This window comes from Diabrotica virgifera, chromosome 2 (assembly GCF_917563875.1).
Source record: "Diabrotica virgifera virgifera chromosome 2, PGI_DIABVI_V3a".
NCBI lineage: Eukaryota > Metazoa > Arthropoda > Insecta > Coleoptera > Chrysomelidae > Diabrotica > Diabrotica virgifera.
In genome coordinates, this window is record NC_065444.1 from 214420800 (window position 1) to 214440080 (window position 19281).

At 34.1% G+C, this 19281-nt stretch overlaps 1 protein-coding gene across 2 annotated transcripts in view; it reads left to right on the forward strand.

Annotated features, from left to right (window-relative positions):
- The window catches only part of LOC114331599 (probable transmembrane reductase CYB561D1), a 38305-nt gene extending 19420 nt beyond the window's left edge, over positions 1-18885 (forward strand). Inside the window, exon 3 of one of the 2 annotated variants that reach the window (XM_050643084.1) lies at positions 18735-18885. In XM_050643084.1, the coding sequence (XP_050499041.1) occupies positions 18735-18787 (53 nt within the window). In that variant the 3' untranslated portion in view covers positions 18788-18885. Of the gene's footprint in view, positions 1-1011; positions 9275-18734 lie in introns of those variants that run through there. The other variant, XM_028281201.2, reaches the window with a different exon arrangement.
- Positions 18886-19281: the final 396 nt, after the last annotated feature.

The following is a 19281-nucleotide window of genomic DNA, read 5'->3' on the forward strand; positions in this document are numbered from 1 at the left end:
AAAAAGAACCCATATTTTGGTTGAAGTCGGACTTTTAGTTTAAAAGTTATCGTGCTATTAGTCACATATGTATCGTCGCCATTTTGAATGCCCGCCATTTTTGTAAAAGGTAAAATCTGAGATGGCCTCATATCTAATTTTGAACCTTTATATGTGTAGTATATGTGATCCAAATTATATGCTTCTATCATTAAATGCACAATTCTTATAATATTTGCACGAATCTGCCGCACTATAGACCGAAAGCAGTAAACCGAACTCATTAGACCGAAAAGCACTTTACCGAAACCTCACTAGACCGAACAGTACGAGACCGAAAAGCATTAGGTACATAATACAGGGTGCTCAAACAGGATTGTAATCTGAGCAAGGGTAATATTAACCTCCGTCCACCCTAGGTACTGGCGAGTTTAGAGGTTGTTTTTTTTGCTTTGTTTTTTGTTTATTTTTTAGTTTTTATTTGGTTTTGGTATATTTTTTATTTATTATGTACAATCCTAAAAATTAAATATTAAAAATAGTTTACGGGTTGTTTTTTTTGCTTTGCTTTTTGTTTATTTTTTGTTTCTATTTGTCTCTGGTTGATTTTTTTATGTTACCATTAACATCAAAGTTACCGACGAGGCGTTTTAATCTGTCAGACTCTGTTCTCTCTGCAACTCTGCAGTGCTCCAAAATCTTAGCATAATTTACTGCAATCTTTTTTAATTTATGTACCTACCATTTCGTTCTAATGCTGTTCGGTCTAGTGAGGTTTCTGTAAAGTGCTTTTCGGTCCAATGAGTTCGGTCTACTGCTTTCGGTCTAATGATTTTGGTCTAATTGTCGTGTATCGTTTCAAGTACCTAGAATCGATATTAAAGAGTAATAGGGCAATAGATAAATATGTACGCAACGCAGTCCGCAGTCGAATTAAGGTTAATTGGATGAAGTTGAACTAAGTGAGTATTTTGTTGTTTATTTGGGTTTGTCTGAAACACATTTTTTAATCGAATCTTACTATAATTTTAGGTCTTGCTTCATGGATCATGTGCTTTACATTAGTCCTCAGTGGTTTGTTGACGGTATATGCTGCCAAATTAAGAAATTATGTAAAACCTTTATACATAAAGTTGTTCCATGAGATTGTGGGACTAGCATGCTTTGTTACCGGGGTCTACTCTTTGTATCTAGGCCTTCCCAAATGGGGATTTGCCATGTATGTGACAGCATCCGAGTTAACTGCAACCAAAACATTGGTGATCATCGTAGCAGTTTGGAGTATTCTTGGAACTTGTGTGTCCATCTTTAACAACATTAAAAATGTATTTACCTAAAACTACCTTATTAGTAAGTAAAAAATAATTAATTCAGTCAATTTGTAATCTACGAGCAGCTCCCTAGTGGGAAAGTTTTGGGGTAGATTTCTTTTATTATATACGTATTTTGGGCGGCTGAATTCGAATATGAGGTTTGCGGACAACATTTCGTGACGGAACATTGAGTAAATCGCAAGAAAAAGCGAAAAAGTCTGCTTCTTCCCGCTTTTTTGCTTAAATCTGGAAAACTATTAACTTTTAGTAAATGGTCTGTTTTTTTATTACAAACGCCATCTGTTTATTTCAAACCATAAACACTAAGCATTTCTGTTGAACAGAATTTTTCTGTTAACAGAAATGCCAGAATGGTCTGTTACCATAAATTAAAGTACTTAAAATTCTCTACAAATATCACTATTTACTTTTTTTCTCAGAGGAACTGTTTGGTCTAAAGTGCAAGTTGAAAATTGCCAATTTTTAACGGTCTCTGCAAAACCCACTTTTTATATTTCAAAATTTTATTTTTTATTAGAATGCTGTCATTTGATAAAAATGACGTTTCCGGCACAAATAATTAAAAAGAAAAAGAAGGTCGAAATTGTATAAGCAGTGTCACTAAAGGTAGGACTGTTCTTCTTCTTTAAATACCGTGCCCAAATTTTAGGCGTAGGTAACTTCCATGACAATTTGCCTATATTGTTCTCGATCTTGCGCGGCCTGAAATAGTTGGCCTCCTGATAAGCCAGTCCATTGACGAAGGTTTCGGAGCCATGAACATTTCTTTCTAACAAATCCACTTTTTCCGTCGATCTTTTCGTTGAGTATTAAATGCAGCATCCCGTATCTGCTACCTCTCATTATATGCGCAAGATATTCAAGTTTTCTCTTTTTTATCATCTTGATTAAGTCACCTGCGCCTTGACCTACTCTGTTTAAGACTTCTGTGTTCGAAATGCATTGAACGTAAGATATTCTGAGCATTCTACGATACGACCACATCTCGAGGGTTTCTAATTTGTTCATCATGTAATCCTTCATGATCCAGGTTTTACATCCATATAGTAAAACAGGATAAGTTTCATAAATGCTCCTTTTGCAATTTCTATACGAGTTTTAATTTCTTCATTCGGATTTAGTGTCTAGTTTATCCAACATCCTAAAGTATTTAAAATGGTTAACTTTTGTTATCGGGACTCTAACAAAATAAAACTTAAAATATCGTGGTTATTAATATTACAAATTAAAATACAAAATGTTGTATAATATAAAATTATATGAGCCGTAGTCTTTTAGAAGGTCTTGGCTGTGGTTCTCCGGTGGCGATGGGTCTGGAAAATATTCTGCTTGTTCTGGAAAATAAAAGAGATTGTGTCAGTTCTAAAGGGGAAATGATGATTGCAAAATAGATTGTGAGATTAAACAGACCTTCCGCATTGTGCTATGGTTCTTCGATGGCATCATATCCTGGCTCAGGGTCTGATTGCTCCATCGAGCAATCGTCAGGGTTCGTTCTCCTGGATAATAAAAGAGGTAGTGATACTGAACGATTACGAAATAACTTGTTAGATTCTACATACCTCTGCCTCTTTCTTCAGTCTCTTCTACGTCTGTATCAGAGCTATCTTTCGGGAGCTTAACGTTGTCACACAGTCCTTCGCATGATGTGAAAATTGGGCAGCAATGGAGGCTCGTTTTCCTGCAACCACAATTGCGTTGGCAGCCCTTTTTACATTTTCAAAAAATATACCGTAGTAGTGAGTTTGGGGCAGGGTCCAAAGTGGTTGGCACTGGCACGAGACCACTAGTAGTTTTTTTCCAACCCCACTTACTTGGATCTTTTTGTTGCTCGTCAGGTGTGGCTTGATATAAATATAACCATTGCTGCACCTGATAGTAAACTTTAAGTGAATGTTCTCGTGCAGCAGATTCGGTAGGGGGTAATGAGGCAATGTTCAGACTGGTCTCTTTGTTTCTTTCATATAGAGCCACGAGAAACATGTTTCCTGCTGTGGCAAACTCATTCTGATATGCATTAGGGTCTTTAAAAGCCTCAATGGTTGGTTGCAAGTCTGTGTTCTTTGCAAGACACTAAGAAATTTCGGTTTCCCCTGATTAAACAACGCAGAAGTAGTATCACAACCACTCATCACATGTAGGAATAAGATATGGTCCATAGGGATTTTTTCAGCAGCCTGATGAGGGTTGTAGAAGCTTTGCGAAACCCTTCCTTTTCCTGGTTTCAGAAAAAAATAGATGTTTTGTGTTAGGACTACACAGGCCAATCAAAATGACCAGAAGGTCGATATCTTCCCCCACCACTGTCACTGTTCATTTGACGGTGCCATCTCAAGAGCTGTTGTGATAATTAGAATATCAGTATTCTCCACTAGATTGAGGATGTAAATTTATTAAATAACAGCATTCTAATAAAAAATAAAGTTTTGGAATGTAAAAAGTGAATTTTGCAGAGACCCTTACAAATTGGCAATTTTCAACTTGCACTTTAGGGCCGGTTTTTCAGTGCTGGGTTAACCTATTTATTTTTCGGTCACCGAAATATTCATGGTTAATCAGTTTTTCAGTACTAGGTTAGAGTTTAAATTCGTTTAAGTTAACCAAGATTTTAACCGATCCTCGTTAGATGGTTTAACTCAGAATTTTGCGGTTACGCTTGCGCATGGGTGCAGTGAATGTAATCAGATGTTTATTTTGAGTACCTGCCTGACACTGACAGAAGAGATTAGTTGGGTTATGTTATTTTGTTTTTATCGCGGGAAGTATTCTACCTCCGTATTATTATAAGGAAATTATTATACGTTATTATCGAAATTATAAATTGTTATCGTTATTATATAGGAAGGAATTATAAGGAAATATATTTAAATATATTATAACAGTAACAGGTACCTATGTTTACACACATCTGTAACAGGATTTAATGTATGATTTCTAGTACCTAGTGTTTTAAGAAGATAATTTTATATTTGTCTATTACCAAACAGTTTGACTCCTTATTTCCTGGTCAATCTGTTCAAGTTCAAATAGTGATAACACCGTGGCCTTTGACAAACGAAATCGGCAAAAAAGTCTAAATCGTCACAGTAATAATTGTAATGCTCTTCTGTTATGAAACCGAGGTAGACGTTATGAATGAACTAAATAAATATTCCGAACTTGATACTGCATTAATAATTTTTTTTTAATTTGGTTATAGACCGGGCAGTATCGTCGCCCCCGCTAGCAAAATTATTCCGATTCGATTTTTTTGCACAAACTTACTCAAAAAGAGGTCCTTATAACATATCCACAGGGTGCCGGCCGGTGCCGTGGTCGAAAAATTGTTTAAACAATTTTTTTGTAAACAAATTCACAAAAATAATTTTTTCATTTCAAACAAAATTTTTTAGATAAATTGGCTTATTCTGAGCAAAAAAGGTCTCTTGTCATTTTTTTTTCTAAAATAGCTTGTTGTCGAGTTATATGCGATTAAAGATTTGAAAAATGCGAAAATGGCCATTTTCAAGGCTTAATAGCTCGAGTAAACATTATTATTATGGAATTCAAAAAGTGACCAAATCAAGTTTCAAACCCCTTCTTCAAGGTCCTGAAGAGATCTTTGTGATTATTTTATTACAAAGCTGTTATTTTTAATTATTAACTTGCTATGTTAAAAAGCTGTTATTATTATTTTATCCGTCGCCCCCGTTAGTAAAATTATTCCGATTCCATTTTTTTGCAGAAACTTACTCAAAACGAGGTCCTTATAACATATCCACAGGGTGCCGGGTGGTGCTGTTGTCGAAAAATTGTTTAAACAATTTTTTTTAAACAAATTTACAAAAATATTTTTTTTATTGCAAACGATTTTTTTTTAGATAATTTGGGTTATTTTGAGCAAAAAAGGTTTTCTGTGATTTTTCTCTAAAATTGATTGTTGTCGAGTTACATGGCCATTTTCGCATTTTTCAAATTATAAATCGCGTATAATTCAACAACCGATCGTATAACAATCAATTTTAGAAAAAAATCACAAGAGACATTTTTTGCTCAGAATGTCCCAAATTATCTAAAAAAAATTTGTTCGAAGTGAAAAAATTATTTTTGTGACTTTGTTTAAAAAAAATTGTTTAAACAATTTTTCGACCAAGTCACCGCCCGGCACCCTGTGGATATGTTATAAGAACCTCGTTTTGAGTAAGTTTCTGCAAAAAAATTGAATCGGAATAATTTCACTAACGGGGGCGACGATACTTCCTGGACTATAGCGCTAATTGTTAATAATTAAAAATAACAGCTTTCTAATAAAATAATGACAAAAATCTCTTCAGGGCCTTGAAGAAGGGATTTGAACCTTGATTTGGTGACTTTTTGAATTTCATAATAATAATGTTTAATCGAGTTATTAAGCCTTGAAAATGGCCATTTTCGCATTTTTCAAATTATAAATCGCGTATAATTCGAAAACAATCAATTTTAGAAAAAAATTACAAGAGACATTTTTTGCTCAGAATGTCCCAATTTATCTAAAAAAATTTTGTTCGAAATAAAAAAATTGTTTTTGTGAATTTGTTTAAAAAAAATTGTTTAAACAATTTTTCGACCACGGCACCGCCCGGCACCCTGTGGATATGTTATAAGGACTTTTTTTAAGTAAGTTTGTGCAAAAAAATCGAATCGGAATAATTTCGCTAGCGGGGGCGACGATACTGCCCGGTCTATTATGAAATTGTTTTTTATTTATTTTTCTGTTAAGTTGATCATTATTTCTCGAATTGCACATGCGCAAGTACAGTTACTGCTGCCAACTGAAGAAAAAAGTGGTTAGCTAACCGAGATTTTCTTAACTTGGTTTAAAGCACTGAGAAACGCTATGAGGGTTAAAATATTAGTTAAAATTTAAACTAGGATAGCTAACCAAAATTTTAACCGCTCACTGAAAAACTGGGCCTTAGACCGATAACGGTCTGAAAAAAAGTAAATAGTGATATTTGTAGAAAATTTTAAGTAATTAAATTTTGTTAACACACCGTTTACTAGAAGTTAATAGTTTTCGAGATTTAAGCAAAAAAGCGTGAAAAAGCAGAAATTTTTCGCTTTTTTCGCGATTTACTCAATGTTCCGTCACGAAATTTTGTCCGCAAACCTCATATTCGGATTCAGAAGTCCAAAATACATAGGAAATGAAATAGATCAGAACTACCCCAAAACTTTCCCAGTCAAAACACAATGATTGAATTAAATGTAGATAAAAACATTTTAGTCTGTAACGAAATATTTTGTTATTTTTATTTATAATTGTAAGGTATACAGTGATGAGTGCCATAATAACTCGCAAAATAACGTAAAACATGAAAAACATTAAGTTGTGAGATAGTACGAGCACTCTACGAAAAAGGTACGTAATATCAATAAAAATGTTAATTCAGACAACAAACGCAATACTTAAAATTTGTCCGATTCTTGGTTTTATTGGGACAACAAAACGATGTTTTTGTTGAATGGATGAACATTCATTATGTATACCATAATATCACTTTATTGTTATTACGAACTCTGTTCACTGGGTCAACGAACACTATTTATTGATATTACGAACTCTGTTCACTGAGTTAACGAACACTATTTATTGAAACAACAACGTCGTTAATTGACCGACGAAGACTATTCGTTGTGTCAATAACAGTGTTATTTCTCCTAACGTATTTCGTTTATTTCTACAGTTATTTCCGTTTATTGATACAATTAATTCCGTTCATTCCCACAATAAATACGGTTTTTCTTACAAGCAATTCTATTCAGTCTTACAATCAGTTTCGTTCATTCCTACTATGAACGTACATATTTTATATTAATAATTACTGAATGCAATAGCCCAATGTATGATATTAATTGATTAATAATAATTTTTTAAATCCCCCTTTTTTGTCCTTAACCTAAAGGACTTTACACTGTGTGATTTTTCATATGATTTCACTTATAAAGTGTACTGCGATAAGTGTTACACTCCACCCACCCCCTTATTAACTTATTTATTTTTAGCACATAAGCAAAACGCTCGGACAGGTCGATTTTTAAAATAATCAAAGTATATTATAACATCAATGTTTCGAACTTTACACGATCCCTCTTCAGGTGACAGGCGAGGCGTAACTTTGATTTTTTTTAATGGGAAAGTACGTCATGTGACAGCTTATTTAAAAGCGTTTGAAATAGTGATTCCAAAAATGTATAACACTTTTTTCCTTTTTGAGAGCGCAGGTGCAAAATTTCGATCGAATTCTTTTTAAACGCATTCATTTTTTTTGGAATACTGAGAAAACTAATAAGTATTTTTGAAAAAATTAAACGCAGAATAAAATATTACATTATTACCGAGGGCAGAAAGTCCCTTAGAATAAACAAAAAGTTTCTGTTGAATGGTATGCCTATTTGAAATTAAAAATCATACTAAATTTTCTCTTCTCCACCCCTGTGACTTATTAAAATAATCATTATATAGGTTCTCAGGGACTTCAGACCCTCGATAATCTGTAATATTTTATTTTGCATTTAAATTTTCAAAAATAATAATTAGTTTTCTCAGGATTCGAAAAAAATTAAATACATTTAAAAAGAATTCGACCGAAATTTCACGATAATAGACACACAAAAACTTCCTTTCACTACGGACTACACTTGAAAACGAAATGCAATTATTATTCGGCATTTCGGTAACACAGAGAAGCTAGGGGTATCACGATAAGGAAAAGCCGTTAACTTTCAAATGGTAAAGCAAAACATTTATTGTCTCAACAACTACGATTATTGTCACAATGACGCATTCATTGTGGGTATTAAATGCAGTAGTAGAATGATTAATGCATTCGTTGTCACAACAATCAATTTACATCTATTCAATAATCATATATTACTCTATATTAACAACATTTGTACATTGTTTTAATGAAATCTGTACGTTGTCACGATAAACCAAGGTAATTGCTTGTCATCTACGAAATCAAGAACGTGAGTTGCTGCCAGAATTAACAGTATTAATTAAATATACGAAACTACGTTATTGGCTGAATAAATTGAGTGTTATTGATTAATGTACTCTAGTTATTCTCACAATTATTATTCAATCATTGTGACAATAACCAAATACATTCGTCAATGTCTAAAAGTTCGTTGAAACAACAAATTAAATTGTTGTGACAACGAAATACTATTCAGTAATCACTGTTAATCAATATTACGAACTAAATTTTTTTGGAGTGAGATAACGCTAATTCTTATATGTGGTTAGTTGACTTTAGTCATAATTATACGTATGACGTCGAAGTACATTTTATTTTAATGTCTTATGTTATTAGTTTCGGCTGATAGGTACAAACAAACGTCAAATCTAAATAGAAACGTTAAATACACTTAGTTTCAGACTAAAATTGGGGCTTATTAAAGCAGATTGTGTAATGGTCGGCAGTTATCCCTGAGCGACAATAGTATATTATTTAACGAGCATGTAATGATGGCTATTACTCACGATGATGAAGTTGAACACCGCTTATTAAACTGTTTTTGTTTTGTTGTTATTAACACTTTACTGCACAAATAACAGCAAAATCAAATCTTTCGTGAATTTTGGGACAGCTTTTACCGATATTTTCCCACCTCTACTAGTTTCATCTCTTTTTATTTTACAACGTATTATAGTTTTCCATCTTTTGCGTTATTTTGCCGGTTATTAGCGCGGTCATCACTGTATGATGAATCTTGTACGAATCGTTGAATCTGAATTTTTTTAATTATGTAATATTATAAAATAAATTCTAAATTTAATTTACTTTTACCAAAGACCACCAGAAAATGTGAAACATTAGATTATAAAAAATACTATTATGTAGTTAGCTCTCGTAATATTAGCTTCACATTTCTAACATGCATTCTCGTAAATATTATGTATTTAACCAAATGTAAATATATAATTTATTTTCTTATGAGTTTATTTTTCTTCGATATTTTTCACAACCGACATGTTTAACAAGTCAGTGTTTCAATCACAGAGTTCTATTAATACGCCAAGAGCAAGGGAGCAAGAATAGGATATTACCTCCACATTCTATCCTACTGCATGGATTTTAATGACATTTTGGGCCTAGCATCTACTTATCTCCTAATTCAAAGTCCATCCTATGCCGATGTGTGCTTTTATCTTGGGGGTGGTTCCCACCCTTTCTTAGGGGTGGAACATTTTTTGGTTACAATTACCACGGAATTTAGTAGAGAACCTAATTCTAAGCAAGAACTGTTCTATATTTTTTTTTGAAAACTCAATACTTTTTGAGATATTCGTGGTTGAAAATTGGCCATTTTCATTGAAACATAATACCATTTCGAAGGGTTTTTTGCGAGTACCTTAAAAACTATGCATTTATCTAAAAAACTATATTAAACATTTTTGTAAGGTATAAAAAACAAAGAGATACTTGCCTTCATAAATCTTCTAGTTATAATACAAAACGAGGTATGGTAGGTGAAATTACTTTGTTTTTTGGTACATTCTCAAATTGGTATATTCAACTTGAAATAACAGAGAAACGGGTATATTAAAAGTCCATTATATTAAAACTAAGCGAGATATGCTGCAAACAAAATTGATAACTGATGTAATTTAACAAGAAATGGGAAGTAATTTTAACCCCCATCCACCAAAATGTAAATGCATGGTTTTCCTTCTGCAATACCTTTTATTATATCTAGTGTTATTTCTATGTTCAAAAAGTTGGACGTCTTTAAAAATAATGGTTTTTGAAAAAAAAAAGATAAAATTATAGAGCGCATTTTTAAATTTTCTTAAAAATCTTCCTTCTTCTCCATATAACTTGAAAATGATAAGAGGTACAGTAATGAAAAATAAAAGAAAATTTTTATCTGAAAAAGCCCTACATTTTTGTGTGGTATCTTTTTTCGTATCTCTTATCAATTTCGAGTTACATGGAGGAAAAGGAAGATTTTTAAGAAAATTTAAAAATGCGATCTATAATTTGATCTTATTTTTTCAAAAACCATTCATTTTAATCCAGCCCAACTTTTTGAACATAGAAATAACACTATAATAAAAAGTATTGTAGAAGGAAAACGATGTACTTAAATTCTGATGGATGAGGGGTTAAATATACTTCTCATTTCTTCTTAAAATACATTAATCATAAACTTTTTTGCAGAATATCTCGCTTAGTTTGCATGTATGTAATCGACAATTAGTATTGCTCATTTCAAAGGTCTTTTCAAGCACTACAAAAGTTATTAGTATCATTATACGCCTAAAATCGACAGTTTCTCTGTTATTTCAAGTTGAATACACCGATTTGAGCATGCAGCAAAAAACAAACTCTTCTTACCTACCATACCCCTCTTTGTATTTTAACTAGAAGATTTATGAAGGAAAGAATCTCTTTGTTTTTTTTATAACCTACAGAAATTATTTTATATAGTTTTTTGTTAGATGCATAGTTTTTAAGGTATTCGCAAAAATCCGTTCGAAAATGTGTCATTTTTCAATGAAAATGGCCAATTTTCAACCACGAATAACTCAAAAAGTATTGAGTTTTTAAAAAATAATCATAGCACAGTTTTTGCTTAAAATTAGGTTCTCTAGCCTTTTCTGTGGCTATCTTAACCAAAACATTTTTCACCCCCGAGAAGGTGTGGGAACCACCCCCAAGATAAAAGCGCATATCGGCATAGGGTAGACTTTGTTTCTTGAGCTATTCCCTACTTACTGTGAAAATATCAAGTAAATCGATGTAGTAGGATGAAATTCGGAGCCAAATACCCTCATTGACTGAAATATTACCATGGAAACCGAGAGAAAAACGAGAAAAAAAAAAGAAAAGCCAGAATGAGATAGTTGAATGACGTGGAAGACGATCTGAGAAATACGAATGAAAGATAATGGAGGAGAAGGGCACAAGAGAGGTAGTCAGGCAGATAATCATCCAGGGATATGATGCTAAAATAAGAAGAAGAAATATAAGAATATTTTGAAGTATCTCATGGAATAATGAAGTTTGGGACTTGGACATGGAATAAAGGTAGTTCCTGGTAGCTTTGATTTAGTGAAAATTGAAACAACAAATCGTTTACAAGAGAGGAACAAAAATACCCAACTAAATTAATCAGAATACGAAATACAAAATCGAAGAATAAAAAATAGTTCAAAGCGTACCTAAGACCGAAAACAAGAAACCAAGAATGTCTACACTTTTTGAAATTTATTTTCGTTTTACCTAATTACAGCAAATAAAATCTTACATTTCTCTTATCTAAACGTCAAACTGGTTGCCTAATAAAATTAAAATAAATTCAAAATGAAAACTGATATTAGGCAACATACATTGACAAAACATTACGTTACAAGAGGCGGTAGCACGAGCGGTATTTTTTGTAGCTAGAAGAGTCTATCCGCTAAAAGTGTGTGTAGTCCAGAGAAATAAGGATTTTCTCAGGACACTGAAATATCCAGGTAGCTGATAACTTTTTTAGTTATTGCAGACCTATAGAAAGAAAACCTACCTATTTCCTGCTTAGATTTCGGAGACGTTTTTGTATTATTAATAATTTAGTGCAAAAACGAGATTTTTTCGATTTTTTGCACTCCTTAAAAAACTAACTAGTTGGCATAAAATTACGAAATTTAATTTTTTGGAACATTGCAAAAACATTCAAATTGCCCTTTTAAAGTTAAAAAGTCAATTTGTTGCTTTGCAAACTGCAAAATAAGTAAAAATCGATATTTTTTAATTTCATTTATTTTATTTAGCGTATGGCACCTGACACATTTACATATATTTTGTATAAGACAATACATAGGTTCACAAACGTACATCTAACTTATTTATATAGCCTATCGACTCTGGAGTCGCCATCAGGAAATCCTCTGATCTATGATATGATCTTGTGGGACACTGTGCTGTGATGTTATAGATGGTTTGTGGTTGTCCACAGTCACAAAGTGGGGATGGTCGTTTACCCCATTTGTGCATCATGTAACCACATCTGCCGTGTTGGGTTCTGATTCGGTTCAGCATAGACCATGTGTTGCGTGCGGTAAGTCAAAGCCTTGTGGTTTTTGTGTGAATGTGTGATGCAGGGTAAGTTGCTATTTTGTTGTTCCATCCATTCTCGAGTCAATGTTGTCGTTAAATTGAACTCATTTTCCACAGCAACCTTTACTGTTTTTATTGGTGGTCGTCTGAAGCGTAGACGGTTACCGTTGGCGGAATTTATATCTTGATGGATTGGCAGGTTCTCGTTATCTACTATCTTTCTGTACTCACTAGTGAGTGCGTGTATGTGTCGTAGTTTGGGTGGTGGAATGTGGCTCAGTACTGGGAGCCATTGCGTAGGGGTGGATTTAATAACTCCAGCAATCATTCTCATTGTACTTATTATTCAATTGGGCATCTACTTTGTGTATATGTGGGCTGTTAAGCCATGCTGAAGAGCAGTATTCCGCAGTTGAGAAGACTAGGCCCAGGGCAGATGATCGGAAGGTGGAAGCCGATGCTCCCCATGTTGTGCCGCACAGATTCTGGATGATGTTGTTTCTGGATTTAAGTTTTTCCGCTCTTTTTGTCAGATGTTCCTTGAATGATAGAATTCTGTCAAAAGTCACCTCAAGATATTTTGGTGTTTTATTGTAGGCAAGTGTGGTGTTTTCGAACTGAATATTGAGTATTCTTCCTGCAAGCTTGTTATTTAGGTGGAAACTGGAAACCTCTGTTTTCATAGCGTTTGGTTGGAGCCTCCATTTACGGAAGTATTTTTCCACTATGTGTAAGTCCGCCGTGAGGATTACTTCTGTTTCTTCAAATGACTTACACCTTTGTTGAAAGGACCCAGTCATCGGCGTAATCAAACTTCCTTGATCTGGTTTCTGGTATATCAGAGATGTATAGGCTAAAGATAAGAGGAACCAGGACAAATCCCTGAGGCAATTCATTCTTCAGTTTCCTTGGGGTGCTTATGTCAGATCCCATGACCACTTGACTCGTTCGGTCGGCTAGCATGCTGTTGATTATTCGAGCGGTGGATTTACAGGGGATTGTACGGAGGAGCTTGTATATCATGCCTTCTCTCCAGACTGTATCGTAGGCCGCTGTTAGGTCTATGATTGCGGCTGCGTTTTAAGTTTTCGCTGGAACCCTGCCCCAATAAATGTGGTACCTAAGTGAAAGAACCTGATCTGCGCAGCTTCTTTTGGGTCGGAAACCTGCCTGATCAACCGGTATTGTTTCAAGCAGCTTTGGGCTAATTCTATTGTAGATAAAGCGCTCTAGAAGCTTAAACGTCGCCGATAGTAGGGCTATTGGTCTGTAATTCTTAGGGTTGTTATCATTTGGTTTCCCTGGTTTTAATGTGGCAATTACCTTCGTGCGTTTGAGTTCCTGTGGTATGATACCGGTCTTCATAATGTCCATGAAAAAGTGGGCTATCCAATCTCTCGCACATTTGCCGCAGTTAATTAAGAATTCGGGATGAATATTGTCAAAAACCTGGGGCTTTACCTGGCTTTACATCCTTGAGAGCAATAGTGACTTCTTCGGAAGTGAAAGGGCGGGAGTATTCGGTGTCTGTAGATTAGAATTTTTTAAGTTTTGAGCTCTCGTTTTACCTTGGTTGTATGTGGCTTGTCTTTCGGTGCTCTAGCTGTTGATACCAGATGTGAGGCAATAGTGTTTGGGTTAATTGTTCTTTTGTTCCTTGTTATAGGAGTTTCGCTTAGTAATTTTCTTAATAGTGTCCATATTCTTGCCTGCTTGTCTGAAAATTAAGACTTTCTACAGTTTCGGTCCATTTTTGTTGTCTCGGCGCATTTAGGCTATGGAGCAGTTCATCTGCTATTTCTTGATCTCACTTTTAAGGAAATTTTGGTACGGTTCTTCACTATTATGGGACCAACCGGGAATGTATTATTTTCGATAGCCTCTTGGTATATGCTTTTTGGCCGTGCCTATTACGGCTCCAGCGAATCTTTTGTAATTTCTGCAGGTAGGGGGTATCCATCCTAGAGTCTTGTCCAGTTCCGTAGAAAACCTACTCTACTTAGCTTTCTTCAGATTCCACCGTGGGCGAGGGATGGATGTGATTATAGGAATTTGGGTTCCTGCCTCTATGATTACTGGGCGGTGTTGACTGTGTGGAAAGTCGTCCATTACTTTTCGTGAGACTGATAGAGGTTGCCCGCTCCTATTAGTAGAGACAAAATATAGATCAGGATTGTACCCCTGTTTCCATGCTGCTGACATAAATGTAGGTCGGGCTTTAGCATCAAACTTCAGTAAGAGATATTCGTCCTCTGCCCATTTTACTAGTGCGTTCCCATTGTTGTTGCATTGTTTATATTTCCACTGTTCATGGTGACTGTTGTAGTCCCCCACGTATGTTGACGAGTGAGGATGTATGTGAATGACTTGTGCTGGCCAGGATATAGCTGGTGGTTTGTAGGTGTTAGTGACGGTGATGCTTCCAATCTTTACGACAACATTATGAATTTCATCATTAGTACACGTCGAAACAAGGACGGTGTTTTCTATGTTTTGTTTAACGTATGTTGTTGTGCCATATGATCGATGGTAAATGACACCCAGTAGTTCGAAGCCAGGTATTTTACCCATTTTTCGCAGTTGTTCTTCTGTTTCGCAGTGTATTTCCTGTAAAGCGACCAGATCGATGTCGTTATATTTGAAAAATTTTGATAAGTACTGACTCTTTGAATAGCTGATGCTTTCTATATTTAAGTGACAAATTCCCAATATAGAAACATTTATAGTAAAACAGCGAGAAATTCCTTTTAAAAAGGTAGTTAAATATTTGGGCATTATACTGGATCACAAACTCACATGGAAATTTCACATAGAATATATGTTAAATAGATGTGAAAAAGGCCTAAACTTTCTGAAAATGACAACTAAAACTTGGTGGGGAACAGATGTTCAGACTTCCTTACTTTTTTATAGGACGTACATTCGCTCTATCGTAGATTATGGATGTTGGTTATATGGATCTGCCAGCAAGAACTTACTAAACAAATTAAACATATTTATAAACCAGTGTCTGCGGATCTGTATTGGAGCCATGAAGACAACTCCTATTGAGCCCCTTTATGTTGAAGCACTTGAGCCTCCAATTTCTCTTAGAAGACATTTGCTGGCCGAAAAATTTTTACTGAAAATTAAACACCAGAACACTTTCCTTTATACCGAATTAATAAATTTAAACAATTATGATTTAACGAATAAATATTGGATGAAGAAAAACTCTCCAACCCTATGTGAAGCTCTTAGAGAAAACACAGTTTCTGCTGATGAAGCTATTAACTTAAAATCACACACAGATACAAATGATTTTGAAACATTTTTTTATGACGTTAAATTTATTAAACCAAATTATGTAAACACTGGAAGAGCAAATAACAACATTATAACAAGCATCTTATCCAATTGGGATTACCACAGTACTATCTACACGGATGCCTCCAAATCAGGAGACGGTACAGGATGTGCCTTTTACATCCCCATGGAAAAGGTAGAAAAAATGTTCAAATTAAAAGCAAATATTTCCATATTTAGTGCGGAAGCAATTGCCATATATCAAGCCCTAGTTTTTGTTTCTAACAGGGAATCCTCCGTTATTATTGTTACAGATGCGATGTCAGTTCTCACAGCTATTAACCAACCTATTTTTCCAAGCACATACTCCAATCCCTATATAATATTAATTAAAAAATTGGTGAAACAATTTAAAGAAAATAAAAAGAATGTGATATTTATATGGGCAAAAGCACACAGTGGGATTAAACATAATGAGCATGTGGACCATTTAGCCAAATTAAGTATTTATTCAGGGGAAACCACAGAATATCTACCAAGTATTTCTGATTTGGTTGCCACACGTAAGGCAGCCTTGAAACATAAATGGAGTGACCTATGGTCTGAGTTTTGCTTTACCAACCCAAATAGATACACTTCTTTACACACAACTGTCCCTGTTTCACATTGGCATAGAACCTATAATGTCCCTAGGCGTTATATAACAACGATATCTAGGCTAAAATTTGGACATGCTTGCTTTCCTGCTCATCTTGCAAGAATTCATGTGGTTGAGAGTAAACACTGTGTGGAATGTGGAGTAGAAGGTGACCTAGATCATGTAATTTTTGGTTGTGCCAAAAATAATCTGGAATCCACCTTATTATATAATAATATAGTTCACATTACCGGTAAATCTCCGTTTAACGTTTTATCTGCTCTAGCGACTCAAAACAGATTAATTTACGACTGCATAATCGATTTTTTGGCCAAATGTAATATTTTTCTTTAGATAAAAAAAAAATAATAATAATTTGTTTTTACTGTTTACCTTTGTTTTCTCTCCTTTATATGTTTAATCCTATTTACCGTGGCCTAGTTTTCCTGTATATGTTTTATATTATAATGTCCTGATGGGCCCCTGGACGTGAAGCGTGTGACCCTTGTTAATGTGTATGTATATATATAAAATTTTCTCTTCTTTTCACTAATTGTTGTATTGATTTCCAACTTTAAATTTATCTATTCTAGTCTATATTTAATTGAAAATAATTCATAAACTTTTTACTGCTCCTAATGAGATTAAAAAAAAACATGTAACTGGCTGTATGGCAAACTGCCAAAGCCATATAAAAAAAAAAAAAAAAGTGACAAATTCGGATTATCGGTCCGAGTTTTCTAGTCGTTGGGTCCTGAGAAGGACCTTGTGTATTTTTGGTAAATTGCCTTTTGATAACGTTTATCGGCATTGTGATGTGTCTCTAGTCAGGAGATCCTAAGATTATCTGACCGCCAGTATTTGCTAGTTCATTTAGCGTTACCCAGGGTGCACGTGTAGTATTCTACTACGAACGCGAACTAGCTCTACACCCCTATTTGTTAATAACTTTTAGTAAAACTAACTTAGAACTTTGGTATTTCACCCAAAGTTGGATATTGGGGTACCTACTTAGAACTTATTAACAAATCCTTGAAATTTGAGATCAATCGATTAATTACTTTAAGAGCTATTCTATTTGTTTATCCCAGATGCCTTTATTTTACAATATCATAAGAGAGAAAATAGTGAAGATATGGCAATTCTGCGTATGCTAAATGAAAGTAGAAGAGTGATACCTACTATCCTAATGTATTAAAAAAGGTAAAAAAGATATTTAATATAGTCAAAAATACTAATGCCACATTTTTGAAATATACATGGAACAACAATAACTGAAAATAAAACAATAACGGATCACAAGAAATAAACAATAGGATGCAAGCTGACAACAGAATATGTCTTTATGCCTATCAAAACCTTATAAATAGTACGATCTTTATAGTCAAAATATCTAAATTTTAAAGAACCGCTTGGATTGACATGAAATTTGGAAGACATGAAAGTCAAAGAAAAAAAGTGATATTGTGCCGATGTGTGCTTTTGCCCTAGGGGTGAGTTATATATGAAAATATATGTTCCAAATAAGTCCGGAAATGGATAAAATGACTAATTCTAAGCAACTTTTGTTCTATAAAGTTTTTTCGCCAAGTTAATATTTTTCGAGTTATTTGCGAGTGAATACGTTATTTTTTTTAAATAACCACGTTTTCAGACGGTTTTTTCGCAAATAACTCAAAAAGTAAGTATTTGGTCGAAAAAAAAATTCATATCAAAAATATAGCATGTAAAAAAGTGAAAAACATGGTGTATATATTAGGTCACTATACCTAGAAGAAGCAGAGTTATAGCTAATGAAAAATAGGTGCATATTCGTCAAATTCCAAATCGAATATTTTAACGTGCCATAACCAAAAAACGAAACAGTTTTTTGGGCAAAACTCATTTTAACTTTTTTAAAGTGTTCAAAAAATGCTTATTTTTATTTTTTAAACAAAGTTTTTAGCATCAAAAGTAAACAAGTTACGCTCAAAATAAAGTTGGTCCCTTTTTTTGGTAAGAAATCGGGAAAATCACCCCCTAATTAGCATATCAAATGAACTTAATTGTTACCACTTCACAAGATTTTTACTCGCGTATGTATTAATCATGGTACCCCGTCAAAATAGCCCCGTCAAAAAAGCTCCGACAAAATAGCCCCGACATAATATCCCGCACACAAAATAGCTCCGACAAAATAGCCTGCAGACAAAATAGCCGCGGAATAATAGACCGCCGACAAAATAGCCCCGACAAAATAGCCCCGAAAAAAAGCTTCCTTCAAAATTCGTCATGAAATAATTCCTTAAAAATACATTGTTTCTTCTTCTTCTTTCTCGAAACTCCTTATGCCCCTCAGGGGCGTCGGAGTACATTTTTTCGGAAATGGTAATTATCCTCTATTCAGATGTTTATCTTAACCATATTAAATAAAAATTGTTTTTTCAGAGAACTCGAGTCCTGTCTTTCCTGCCGCTTGGAAGTTTGAACATTTAAGTTAAGCGAAAATCAATGTTAATTTATGATATAAATATTTTTTTCTGTTTTCGAGCAACAGTAAAATGCATTTTAAATTAAATAAATTAAATACATTCTTCCTTTTTGTAAAATAATTTAAATTAAAAAAAAGTTTTTGGACACCTTGTATAAATAATTATGTAATTGTTTATAAGAGGCTGTTTTAGCCGGGGCTATTTTAGCCGGGGCTGTTTTGACCGGAGCTATTTTGTGTGCGATCTATTTTGTCGGGGCTAATTTGTCGAGGCTATTTTGTGTTCGGGCTATTTTGACGGGGCTTTTTTGACGGGGCTGCTTTGACCGGGCTATTTTGACGGGTCACGATTAATCATATGATCTGTAAGTTTCATCGGTCCACAGTCCTTATTTTTGAAAAAGCTGTAGTTAAAAGGGCTTGAACGAGTCACTTATCACGAGTGTATGCAAATTTAGAAACACCGAATTTTAACCGATTTTTGTCCTACAGAAAAACAAAAAA